This window comes from Pelophylax lessonae (genome assembly GCF_965119305.1).
Source record: "Pelophylax lessonae genome assembly, chromosome: 10".
Taxonomy (NCBI): Eukaryota; Metazoa; Chordata; class Amphibia; order Anura; family Ranidae; genus Pelophylax; species Pelophylax lessonae.
In genome coordinates, this window is record NC_138777.1 from 215,488,200 (window position 1) to 215,501,386 (window position 13,187).

Genomic DNA, 13,187 nt, shown 5'->3' on the forward strand with positions numbered 1-13,187 from the left:
AGAGGGGCGGGGACACAACAGGAAAGGGCAGTGACATACAACCGGAGAGGGGTGGGGACACAACAGGAAAGGGCAGGGACATACAACAGGGAAGGGCAAGGAAATGCAACCGGTGAAGGGCAGACACACAACAGGAGGGGCAGGGACATACAGTCTGAGAGGGAGAGGGAAATACAACCGGAGAGTGGCAGAGGCACAACAGAGAAGCGCAGAGACATACAACCGCAGAGGGGCAGAGGCACAACAGGGGAGGGCAGGGACATACAACCAAAGAGGGGCAGGGGCACAACAGGGAAGGGCAGGGACATACAACTGGAAAGGGCAGAGACACAACAGGGAACCACAGGGACATACAACTGGAAAGGGGCAGAGACACAGTAGGGAAGGGGCAGGGACACAACAGGGAAGCGCAAGGACATACAACCGTAGAGGGGCACAGACACAACTTGGAAGGGCAGGAACATAACAACTAGGGAGGGGCAGGGACACAACCAAGTAAGAATCTTGCAAATGGAATTTGATCAGCCTAGGAGGGTTGGGGTTTACTGACACTCCCAGCTGCTACAGCAGCCGTGAATGCGTGTAAATCTGACAAGTCAGCAGTCAGATGGCTGTATTGGCTTCAATAGAGGGCAGGAGAGACAATAAAGAGAACCTGTTAGGCATAGCAAACATTTGGTATGTGACAAAAATAACGTTTTTGTGAAAAAAAAAGTGTATAAAAAAATAGAGAGTTACACCCTAGTGCTACACCCCTCCATACTGAAAAAAAGGTTTAACCCACCTCCACGTACACACATCGGACTAAGAACAATGACTCTAGGCCCACCTATTCACAGTTAACTCTAAACTGACCTGTAGGGGCTTTTAGAGTGTCACTAATGAAGAATATAGGGTACTGAAGTTTGCCGCCATTCAATGGGCGCCACCTTATCTTGCACTTGTATGCCCTAAAATTAACTTCAATGTGTTATTTTGTTTTTCTTACTGAAACTTTGCACTTGTGCAAATGTCTTGTGACATGCAAAACAATTGTAACTACCCACATTTTATTTCCCAGGGTCTCTGCTTTCAGAAAAACTATACTATTGGGGGGTTAACTAATCTACGGGGCTAAAAAAAATTTTTAAATGGTACATAAAACCCAGAAATGTCTCTGGCAGCAAAATGGTTAAGGAGCCATGTTTAAACACAAGTGCCCAGATTGTGTTAGATTACCTGTAGCGGATCTGAGGACTCCATGCATCCTTTGACTAAGAACACTTTAATAACGGACAGATATGAATGGAGCGGCTCGCTCACAGCGCACATAGCTGCAGGCAGGAGATGGCTCCTTGCACGAAGGGGAAGATTGACGTCTTTGACATTTCCTTGGGATAAACAAATCAAAGTTTATTCCGAGAGGTGAAAGTATAAAGACAATTTGATTCAGCGAGGACATCGGTGATTCTGTGTTTTTTTTTGTATCTGTGATCTCTCCCTGATTAAAAACACGGATGTAGAACTCTGCCGGTAAATATCAAGAATATATTATCTCTGACCGTGAAGTATGGCCCTGTGTATGTAAAGTGGACCAGTCATTGAAATTCATGCTTCACATGAATGAATAGGTCACGTCAGCAATTTGATCTTTATTTTGACTAATGAGACAATGTAACCATCCAGGTTATGGTAAGAAGAGATTAATTTACCAGAGCCATTTTTGCCGATGACTTTATTTTTAAGACTACTTTGGTTATCCTGCCACCTTCAGGTGAATGGACACTTACCAAAAAAAAGCATAAATCTCCCAGTTTAGCTAAGCCTCGGTTTTTGATAGTGTCCTTAGGTGATGGATGCACCTACAGATGTACTTTTGTGGGCTTTATTTCCTCTAGTTTATAAGCATATTCCAAAAAACCCTGTTGGGGCAGAGGGGGGGGGGGGGGCATCATCAGGATTGGTTGCTGCAGCCAGTAGGCTAAGGGAGTCTGTCCCCAGACCCCCTTTGCCAGAGTGGGTATGGCCTGGTGGAGCAGGGGAGAGCTTCATCCAGAATGGTTGCTACAACCTGTTAACCAAGCGGGTCTATACCTGTATTCTGCATGCAGGAGTACAGCCTGATGTGGCAGAGATGGCCTTCAGCCAAATCAGACGCTAAGGCCAGTAGGCCAAAAGGGACTGTATTCTGACCTTCTATGCAAGACTGGGGCTGGTCTGGTGGGACCAAAGAGGGCTTCATCTGGATCGGCACCCAGGTCCACATGCAAGAGTCCAAACAGCCTGATGTGGCAGAGGTGGGCTTTGTGCAGATCATTTGCTACAGTCAGTAGGCCAACATGGACTGTACCCAGACAATGCATGCAAGAGTGAGGGCAACCTAATGGGGCAGATGTGGGCTTCAGCCGGATTGGTTGTTACAGCCAGGAGGCCACGTGGGGACAGGTGCTGGACTTCACATGCTAGAGGGTGAAAAGGCTGTTTGGGCAGAGGTGGGCTTCATTGGCCACTAGACTCTCGGCTCTCAGAAATTCTCACTGGTTTGGAATATGTGGGATGCAAATGTGGGTGCTCTCCTTCACCCTATCTCCCCTTTGTGGGAGGATGAGGTATCAGAGAAACCTTCTCAAGATGAGGAAGAGGAGGAAGCTGTCAAGGATCAGGAATCCTCTATAGAGGAATCTCTGGGTCCAGGGCTGTCTCAGACACAGGAGAAGCATAATGGGCTTCCTAGCAAACATGGTGCACACTACCTTGGGTTTCCCTTCCCTTAAGAAGCTTACAATCTCAGGTCTGAACGTCACATACATATACTAGGGCCAGTTTAGACAGGAGCCAATTAACTTACCAGCATGTCTTTAAAGTGTGGGAGAAAACCGGTATACAGAGCAGCAATATGGCACAACAAAAGGGTTAAATGACTCCTGCTGCAGGTCCCTGACTGGCCTTGGCAGCTGGTTGGATTTGCTTGACAGATCCAGACATGGTGATCTGCACAGTAAGGGGCTTACAGAGTCCTTCCGGAGGTATAGACTGCTTCCTGGAAGGAGTGGGGTTGTATGGCTGCAGCTTCAGGATGACACAGAGTGGCACAGGGAAGAGGCTCCTGGGTTCAAGGTGGGCAAAGGGGTCAGTCTTGTGTGCCGCTGCTTCAGATCCATATGGGTACAGGCACTAAGGGCTAAACAAAAAAACAAGTGCTCTTCCTGCTGTTCCCTGCTAAGGTGACCAGAGATCAGCTACAATCCCAGGACATTGGGTTGCCATATCATCTAGCCCCCCACAACCCCCTGCCCACCCACCACCACACACACTTCCAGTCTATCCACGTTCATGGAAACAATCCAGAGAGACTTCCTTGTCTTAGTGGGCATGAGGATGCACCCAGACTAAGTGGCACCAGGGGATGAAATCTGCAGGCTGCTTGTGACTTCACATGCAAACCACAGCAGGGGGTCAGACTGCCCGGCACCCCACATATAGGCGGTGAGACAGGATCTACATGCAGGTGGGGGGAACAGGACAGCAGCTGACTAGGCATTTTTTTCCCCCATTATGTAAGTGGAGTGGTGGGTTACATGTGGGGCACGGGGGTAACTATGAGTGCAGTCTTGGGAACTGGGCAAAGCAAGTGGGGGTCATGATTGTACAGTGTATACATTTAATGGAAAGGTAAACCATACACTTGCTTGAGTCTGGGATCAGTCAGCAAGACCCCGTGTTGGTCTAAGATAGACTGTGAAGTCTAGATAGATGAGGTCAATTGTTCTGAGATGGATCAGTTAACTGTTTTGAGATGGATAAAACCTAGCATATAGGTGAATTGCATTAGTCTAAAGCCCGGTACACACATACTGAAATCCAGCCAGTTCAGCAGGAACCGGATGAATTTAATTCAGTATGTACTACCATCTGTTCAACAGAAGCTGGTCTAAAAATTGGCTTCTGTTGAACAGTGATGCTGGAAAACCCGCATTCAATCAATCCCGAAAATTTGGCCTGACAAAATCTCAAAAAAAAAAAAACAGTAAATGATTCCAAAGAAAAATATGTTGGTGAATTGAGAAATGAAATGACAAACTCCAAGAAACTGTTTACCAGTCATTGCAGAGAGATACCAACCAGTCCCATACCTGGAGGTGCTATAAGTGCCAAAAGACAGACAGACCCTGAGCCTGGATGGAGCTATACAGGCTCAGGGTCAGAGTTCCCAAAGCCTGTAAATCCATTTACGATGGCACAGACAGACCTTCAAGCCCAGGGAATGCAGACTGTGCCAGCAAAGTGATCAGGGGGTCCTAGTAGAAGTAGAGAGAGAGAGGTAGAGCGACAGGTGGATGGAGAGAGCGAGAGGTAGAGAGAGGTAGATAAATAGAGAGACAGAGAGAGATTTTTGCTCTCGGATGTTTCATTTTCTCTCTGTGTTCCTTTCAATATTCCGGTCCCATCTTACTGTGTTGTAAACGTGTCACAGACCCTTCATCTTGGGCCTGTAAAGGTTATAGACGGGAATATGAAGGCAGTGTGACACTTCGGAGATTACGGCTCATCCTTATTATTTTTCTTGGTTGAAGATTAAACCCAAAGGAGATGGACGGTATCCTGCGACGAGCACAGATTTATACCTGCCTTGTACCTGCAGCTTGACAGGCCTGTCAGGTAGGAGCTCGTTGCCTCAGGGAACGGTCATCAAGAGCTTCAATGACCTTTCCTGTGTGATGAACAAACCCGCGTAGAGGCCCCCAGGTCGATTCACGCCGGTCCATTGCCGCCTCCCAGAGGAGGCCAACTTCGCTTTCCTTCACTGGCTTGGAAACAGGAGCAGAGAAGAACATTAGAGTTTAAAAAGCTTGTTTGAGTCAGGTTTTATCCTGGGAGCTCCTCCGTCCTCGTCATTCCTAACATGAAGAGAAGGGCGCGCTGAGAATTCGCCTTCTGAAGCCTCTTAACATTCCACATTATTACATATTACTAGAGCCAATTACCGGTGCCTTGTTTACTAAAGCTTAACCAATACTTTTCTTTTCTGGTTCTTCTTGGAATTTTTTTTTTTTTTCTTGGGCTCTCGTAGCCATAGAAACAAAGAATTCAGGTTTTAAGTATTTTTCGTTAAGCTATTTTGGAAAAAGTAATACATATTTATGGCATGTGGCATATTTATTGTATTTGTGGCACTGGCATGTATTAAAAAGGGGATTCACTCCAGAGATAAAACGATAATTCTCCCACTCTACAAGACTCTGGTCCGGCTACATCTGGAGTATGCTGTCCAGTTCTGGGCACCGGTCCTCAGAAAGGATGTGTTGGAACTGGAGAGAGTCCAGAGAAGGGCAACAAAGCTAATCAAGGGAATGGAGGAAATCAACTATGAGGAAAGACTACAAGCATTGAACTTATTCTCTCTGGAGAGAAGACACTTGAGAGGGGATATGATATCAATGTACAAATATTGTACTGGTGACCCTAGCATAGGGAACACACTTTTCAGCGAGAGGGAATTTAAGAAGACGCGCAGCCATTCCCAAAAATTAGAAGATAAGCGGTTTAACCTTAAACTGTGTAAAGGGGTTCTTTACTATGTTTTTCTGTTGCAACTGTTTCACATGGGAGAAACATCAAGTGGGTGCAACAGACGTAGCAGTTTTAGTAATAGTTACAGTTAAAACTTTGATGGAGTGGTTCATATTGGCATTTGCCAAAGTGTTATTTGTATGTATGTATGGACGACAATATAGAAGATGTTGCTTCTGTATCCATTGGAAACAATGTTAACCACTCACTTTCCTTTTTCTTTGCACAGCGGTGACAACTCCTCTGTGCTTCACTATGGACACGCTGGGGCCCCAAATGAGAAGACTCTTGAAGACGGTGATATGTGGTGAGTTTACCTCTGTGTTGGAATTGGCTAAGCACCAATAATAATATACCAAATGTGCCACTTTAACCACTTAAGCCCCGGAGGATTTGGCTGCTAAAGGACCAGGGGTTTTTTTGCGATTTTTTACTGCGTGACTTTAACGGACAATTGCGCGGTCGTGCGACGCTGTACCTAAACGAATTTGACGTCCTTTTTTTCCCACAAACAGAGCTTTCTTTTGGTGGTATTTGATCACCTGTGCGATTTTTTGATCACGCGCTATAAACAAAAAAAGAGCGTAAATTTTGCAAAAATAACAATATTTTTCACATTTTTTTATATGAAATTCCCCAAAAAAAAAAGTAAAAATCAAAATTTTTTAACATTTTTCGGCCAATTTGTTTTATGCTACCTATGTTTGGTAAAAAAAATCGCAAAAAGCGTATTTTGATTGGTTTGCGCAAAAGTTATCGCGTTTACTAACAAAGAGAAAGATTTTTGTCATTTTTGGTGTTTTTTTTTTTAACGCATAATGGCGGCGATCTGCGATTTTTTTTTCGGTACTGCGACATTGCGGCGGACAGATCGGACCCTTGACTGACATTTTTGACACTTTTGGGGTTACCAGTGACATTACTGCAGTAATCAGTGCTATACATATGCACTGTTACTGCAAAAATGACACTGGCAGGGAAGGGGTTAACTTTATTGGACAGGGAGGGGTTAAGTGTGTCCTAGGGGCGTGCTTTCTACTGTGTAGGGACATGGCTATTGGTGTAAAAGCAAAGATCAACCGTTCTACATAGTAGAACGGTCAGATCTTCACTTTTACACAGGGAGAACTGACAGGCAGCTTGTTTACACAAGCTGCTCTGTCTTTCTCCCTTCACAGGAGCGATCGTAGTGTGGCCGGCGGACATCGAGTCCGCCGGTCACACGCACTGACTTGCCTGTGAACGAGCCGCGGCGGGCGCGCGCCCGCCCGCTATAGGCTCGCAAGTCAGTGACAGGCGAGTGACGTACCGATACGTCACTCTGCCTGGCCGGGGCTGACCGCCGCAGTATATAGTCGTGCGGCGGTCGGCAACCGGTTAATCAGGCTTACAAATACATATCTTATACATGTTGCACAATAGATAAAAAAAAAGAGCCAACATTCACACTTGTAAATATTCCCAACATCCATTTAAAGCAGGCATGTCCAACCTGCGGCCCAGAACCACAGGCAATGCGGCCCACTGCCCCCTGACTATTATTTTTTTGCTGGGGAGGAAGGAAGTCGAGTCGGGGGCATGGCCACAGTGGCTTCCAACTAACTGTAGGCAGAGGCTGCCTTGGAGCCTCTGTCGATGATAGACGGCACATTGGTGACGTCTATCATAGGAGCCGGTCCAGGAGGCAGGACTTCATATGACAGCGGTCACCGGGTAAGCGGGAGATCCCTGCTCTGTGTAATCCAGCAGCTCTCCTCTCTCTTCATTGCAGACTGCATTGGATGGGCATGCACTTGTGAGGCTGCATTGGATGGGCACTGTTAAGGCTGCATTGGCTGGGCATGCACTGGTGAAGCTACATTGGATGGGCATGCGGGTAGGGCACGGCAAAGTTTTTATTACTTACCAACCTTTTGGCTTCTCTGGGCCACATTGAGTGTAGAGAAATTTTCTTGGGCCGCATAAAAAATATATACTACAGTTAAGGTATATACTGTAGTATATATTTTATATGCGGCCCAAGAAAATTTCTCTACACTCAATGTGGCCCAGAGAAGCCAAAAGGTTGGACACCCATGATTTAAAGGCAGGGCTCCAGCTTCATTAAGGCTAGGTTCACGCATGTGCAGTGCGAATTTTCAGTCCATTTTCACTGCAAATTTCCAAATGCTGCTATTTCAGATATAGTTCAGATGTAAATTATCTGAGCCGGTGGCCACAGGTGTCTTTAGCAATAGCTGGTTGTTAAGGAGCAGATCGTGAATCCAGCCACCATGCGTCCTTTACAACCGATGACTCACCAGCTGTCTGCGGGTTTCCCACTGACAGCTGAATGTAAACCAAAGAATTGCTGGCAATAAAATTTGAGAAAAAAGCAAAATTATTTTTAAAAAACCGGCGTGGGGTCCCCCCCATAAATCCATAATAGACCCTTGTGTGTGGTATGGATTTTGAGGGTAACCCCACGACCAGATTTTATAAAATAAAATGGCGTGAGATCCCCCCCCCCCCAAAAAAAATTCATACCAGACCCTTATCTGAGCATGCAGCTCCTTTTCCATACCCCAGGTCACATGCCCTCAACATGGGGAGGGGGATACTTGATGATGGGGACAAGGGCCTCTTCCCCACAACCCTGGCCAGTGGTTGTGAGGATCTGTGTGGGCAGGGGGCTTATCTGAATTTGGAAGCCCTTGATCCCGGACCCCCCATGTGAAATAAGTATGGAGTACATTGTACCCCTACTTATTCACCAAAAAGTGTCAAAAATAAATAAAAACAGACAGTTTTTGACAATTCCTTTATTAACAAAAAACAATGTCCCCTGGTGTAGATTCAGCATCAGTCATGATGAATGGCACCACTGCAACCCAAGGAAAAAAAACCTTTGCACCCGTCGCTGGCTCCAACCGTCTGACAGCACCGGCGTCTGACAGTTCTTAAATAAGGGGCAGGGCCACCCAGCAGCATCACTGGGTGGCCCACCCCCTAGTGACATCATCGACTGGTGCATACTGGATCGCTGCCATCACAAGGGGCGGGGCAATCCAGGGACATCACTGGGTAACTGCGCCCATTAGTTATTCAAGAACTATCAGACGATGGAGCTGTCACACGGCAGGAGCCAGTGACTAGTACAGAGCTCTTTTTTTTTCTCTCGGGTCGGCGGCAGCTTTCATTGGGAGTGATGCTGGATCTACACCGAGGGACATTTTTTTTTTTTTATAAAAAAAAAAATAGTGCGTTCCAGTAGGCGGATGTGACGTAACCAGAAGTTCCCACCCCTATGTGTTTCGTCACCAGGACGTCTTGATGAGATGTGCTTTATTGATTCCCATCTGTATTGCTACGTAGAATTTGTTTACTTTTCTTTTTGTGCACATCTTAAGCGAAACCCAGGCCAGAGAAAACGTTGTCCAGTTAATGTAGTCTGATGGTTCCAACCATCATCAGGGGAAATTGTTTTTTGACCTCCATTATAAGGCCATCCTTATTGAAGGACAAAACCTGTGAGATTCAAAGCATTAAAAAGAAAACAAGGAGGATTATAAAATCAATAGACCTAAGCACCACAGTTCTCTAGACAGAAATACCAGGCTGTTGGGACCATTAAGGTGAGGCTTGAAAGAGAAATAAAACACAAGGAGGCAGATGGAAAAACAAAATGCTAAACTGACATTACCAAAACAACCACAATTCACAACCCAGCTCACCATGTGGTCCCCAATAATAGTCCCCATTGTTATGGACTATGAAGCGGTTCAGCTGTGGATGTCGCATGATTTTGACACATTTTAGGGACTCCTCCTCTTCATCAGAACAATTTAGATGATTTTTTTTTTCATTTAAATGTAGCAGTGCCCCCTTGAGGACTGCTGGATATTACACTTTCGGGTCCCCCTGGGTTACCATTAGCAACACTGGCATTCAGAATTTAACACTTTACTTCTTGGCTCAGTCAATGATCAGTCCAGGGGTTTGTAGTTCTTTTTGGTGTTTTATTTTAAATAGGGATGGGAGAAGGAAATAGTGGGATACCCCAGATCAACTATGCACAAAGTTTGGAGGACATTTATCTGTTGATACAGCCGGGCTGTTGATCCACCTTGCCACTTAGGTGGATTTAGAGTTAAGTCTCTTTCCAGATGACTTGATGAACTAATGTTCTCTTCAGGACACTCTCCTAGTATCCTCTTTCTTGACCACTGACATCCGTCTACTGACTATCCTACTCCGGGGTGCCCCCCCTACAGGTTAGGCCCCTTGACACGATCCCCTGTACTCCCACGATACTGTTTTTCCTAGGGTCTCAAGTGTCTCCCCCTCATTCAGCTTTCCTGGACCTCTGGGTTCAGCTCTGTTCCTCTGGCTCTCAGGACGACCTCCTGATGCCACATGCCACTGCTACAGAGGATGAGGCACCCGTCACCCTCCCTCCGGGACTCTGCTCACCAGCCAAAGACCCTGCAGCACATGTGCTCCTGGCTTTTATATAGTATGCCAGAATGCACTGAGACAGCCTGTCTCTACCAATCACTAGGACTGTATTAAAGCCTATGTATCCATTGGTCAGGTTTCCTCCCACTGCCCAACATGCCTCCCTATTGGACCAGTGTGAAACACTCTCTAGACCCAATGAATCACACACTGAGCACACTGAGCAGACCTAACTCACAGATCCTGCTCTCTGGTAGGCAGAAAGCAATATAGATTTGCCTGCTGCTCCTCTGATAGGCAGACAGAGCCAAAAACTACTGTACTCTTTCACTAGCATCTACATAGGAGGGTGCTACATAAATATTTCATGGTATTGGACCTCTCAGCAACTTCACAAGTCTGCATGAATAGATCTCTGGAATTTCACAAAATACAACAACCGTATCATTGTTCAGAAGTTGTTTAAGAAGTCATCCTTAAACTCCAGTCAGTGAATTTGCCTAGGCTGAGATGATGTCACCAGTCTGCTGCAGGAAGCATTTCCTCAGTCTCCTCATCCCCAGTGATCAGACTGTACATTGTATCTTTGTAGCAAGTCACAAGGTGAGAGGCTGATCTGTGGCAGACATTTGTGAACACAGCCAAGAACTGCACTGTCAGGACTGTGCTTCCCATCGGGGAAGTTTGTAGTCCTTGTGTCCACCAGCGTGTGTCTCCCTACTGCCAGCAGATCTCAGTAATCAGCTCCACCTTATGCTGGCTGCTGGGATGGTATTTATTCCCTCTTCTGCTTTGCCTTTCTCCCATCTGTTCTGCTAGCTGTTATCTTGTTCCTGCTCTTTAATTGTGCTCTCTGCCTAGTACTGCCTGTTCCTACTCCATCTTGTTCCTGATCCCAGTTTTGGTTCCTTCTTCCTATATGTTCCCCGCACCTCCAGTTTCATCTTGCTTTCCTGTGTTCCCTATTTGTCTACAGTGGGTATAGAAAATAATCACCCCCCCCCCCCCTTTTAAAATTATCACATTTTGTTGCTTTGCAGCCTGAAATGAGGACTGACACAGTTTTTGTTTTATTCAGCTGTATTTACTCGGAAATGTTTCTCGTAAGATACCAGATCCTACGATTTTCATTTAATCGGTAAAGTTGTCATTAGAAAATACAATACAAATACACTACAAGACATTACATTACTTCCGAATTTTTATTCTGTTGTACGAGAATTTTTATCACTTAAACTCAGAATTTTCGATATGAGACTGTCATAATTAAAAAAAAAAAATGGACAATCGTTCGTCTGATAGTCTCATCATGTGTACCAGGCATAAAAAGGACTGAGTGGCCTTATGTAAGCTCACCTACAAGGCATCATTGGCTCAGTTTATTGTGTTCTAAGCCTTTGTGGTATGAAATGTGATCATTATCAATACTCCAGTATCTGCCCATCCCCCGGTGGATGAGAAGATTCATTGTGTGGATCCTTTACCTGGTGAGAAAATAAAGTGTGGATTCTGTAAGGAGAGCTTATCACTGGGAAATGGGAAATCTCGCCTTGGTCATGTATCCGAGCGCTCATTCACTCCCATTTATTACCGTCTCAATTAAAGCCTTCTGGAAGCTTCTGTCATCACCCATCTAATTACAATGTATCCAATACCCCTCTCCACTTCCCCAATTCTTTCTTTTGTCCCGGTTGCTTTAAAGGCTGCTTTGTCCTTACTCCGGAGTCCCTATACGCAGTAAGTGGGAGCCATCTACTGCAGGGTGGCTGCAAGTGTCCTCCAGACATAGGAAACTCTTCACTGATACCAGAATGAATGGGGAGAACCCGAGTCTACCGCCTCCTCTCTTCCTCCTAAAGCAGAGATGCCAACCTACCAGATTGTAATTTACTGGCAAAGCCAAGTTTTTACTGGCATTTCCAATAGATGCAAAAATATAGTTTTTTTTTTTTTTTTTGGTTTTTTTTTTGTTTTTTTTTTTAACCACTTTACCACCGGAGGATTTTACTGTCTTCCGTCCAGGCCACTTTTTGCGATTCGGCACTGTGCGACTTTAACTGACAATTGCGCGGTCGTGCGACGCCGTACCCAAACGAAATTTACGTTCTTTTTTTCCCACAAACAGAGCTTTCTTTTGGTGGTATTTGATCACCTGTGTGATTTTTACTTTTTGCGCTATAAACAAAAAAATAGCGTTTATTTTGAAAAAATAACAATATTTTTAAAAATCTTTTCTCTATCGCTCATTGACAGACGTAGTCTTCTTGATTCTCAAGAGCTGGGTTATGTTGTCTCCGCAGGAGTAGGACTAGGCAGAATGACAAAACGTTCTGGCTCCACCTTAGGGGCAGTCCCTGAGGGTATATCCTCCCTCTCTCTGCTACAGGGAATCAGTTTTTTTCTGTCTAGTCAGGAGTAAGGACCTAAGTTCCTTGCTGGGATCTTTTGGTCCTGGCAAGACTTTTTTTCTTTAAGAAAAAGACATTTTTTAGGTAGTTTTCTCCAGTGTTTTTTTCCTGTGAGATCTTCAAGCAAAAATGCCGGACTGGGTGACACTTGTGGTCACCCCAGCCGGCCTACGAGCGCGCGCAGACCATGGCATTGCGCTTGGTCGGCCGCGACATATTCAAGTAAGTATGCGGGGCCGGGCGACGGGCTGGATGTTGAGATCCAGTGGTCACCCCGGTTTCTGCCTACGAGCGCGTGCAGACCAGTGCGCTGGGTCGGCCGCGAAGGAGTCCCAGTAAAGGGACTGACTTTGCGAGTTAAAAGTCTCGCTTGGACGCCAGGTACCAGAGAGTCGAGGCGTCCACAAACCCCCACCCCGGTGGAGAGGGTATTGTGAAGAGAGGGTGCCTGTCGGTTCGGTATGGTGAGTAAACGTTCCCTTTTTTCCTCATTATGAGGCAGTATATATTATGGGCCCCTCCATATATGGTCAGTATATATCTGATACTTACAAGTCCCCCTTGTAATACAGCATGTGTTTGTGGGAAGTGGACTTGGTTCAAGAGCTAACACTCTACCCAGCAGACTGTAACATTACAGCAGACATAGGAGGTATAATCCTACCTTATGTGCAGTGTATCTCTGTAGATCCATATGTCACCTCTTAGCAGAGTGCAGGTGGATGTGCTGGGAAGACGATATCGGCGGTCCGCCGCCATTTTGCCGTAGACCGAATGCATGTATGTCCTCAG

General features: G+C 45.7%; 1 protein-coding gene across 1 annotated transcript in view; it reads left to right on the forward strand.

The window, feature by feature from the left end:
• The window catches only part of PEPD (peptidase D), a 293,993-nt gene that overhangs the window by 223,482 nt on the left and 57,324 nt on the right, over positions 1-13,187 (forward strand). The window contains exon 11 of the mRNA XM_082270438.1: positions 5,780-5,857. Within this exon, the coding sequence (XP_082126564.1) occupies positions 5,780-5,857 (78 nt within the window). The remainder of the gene's footprint in view (positions 1-5,779; positions 5,858-13,187) is intronic.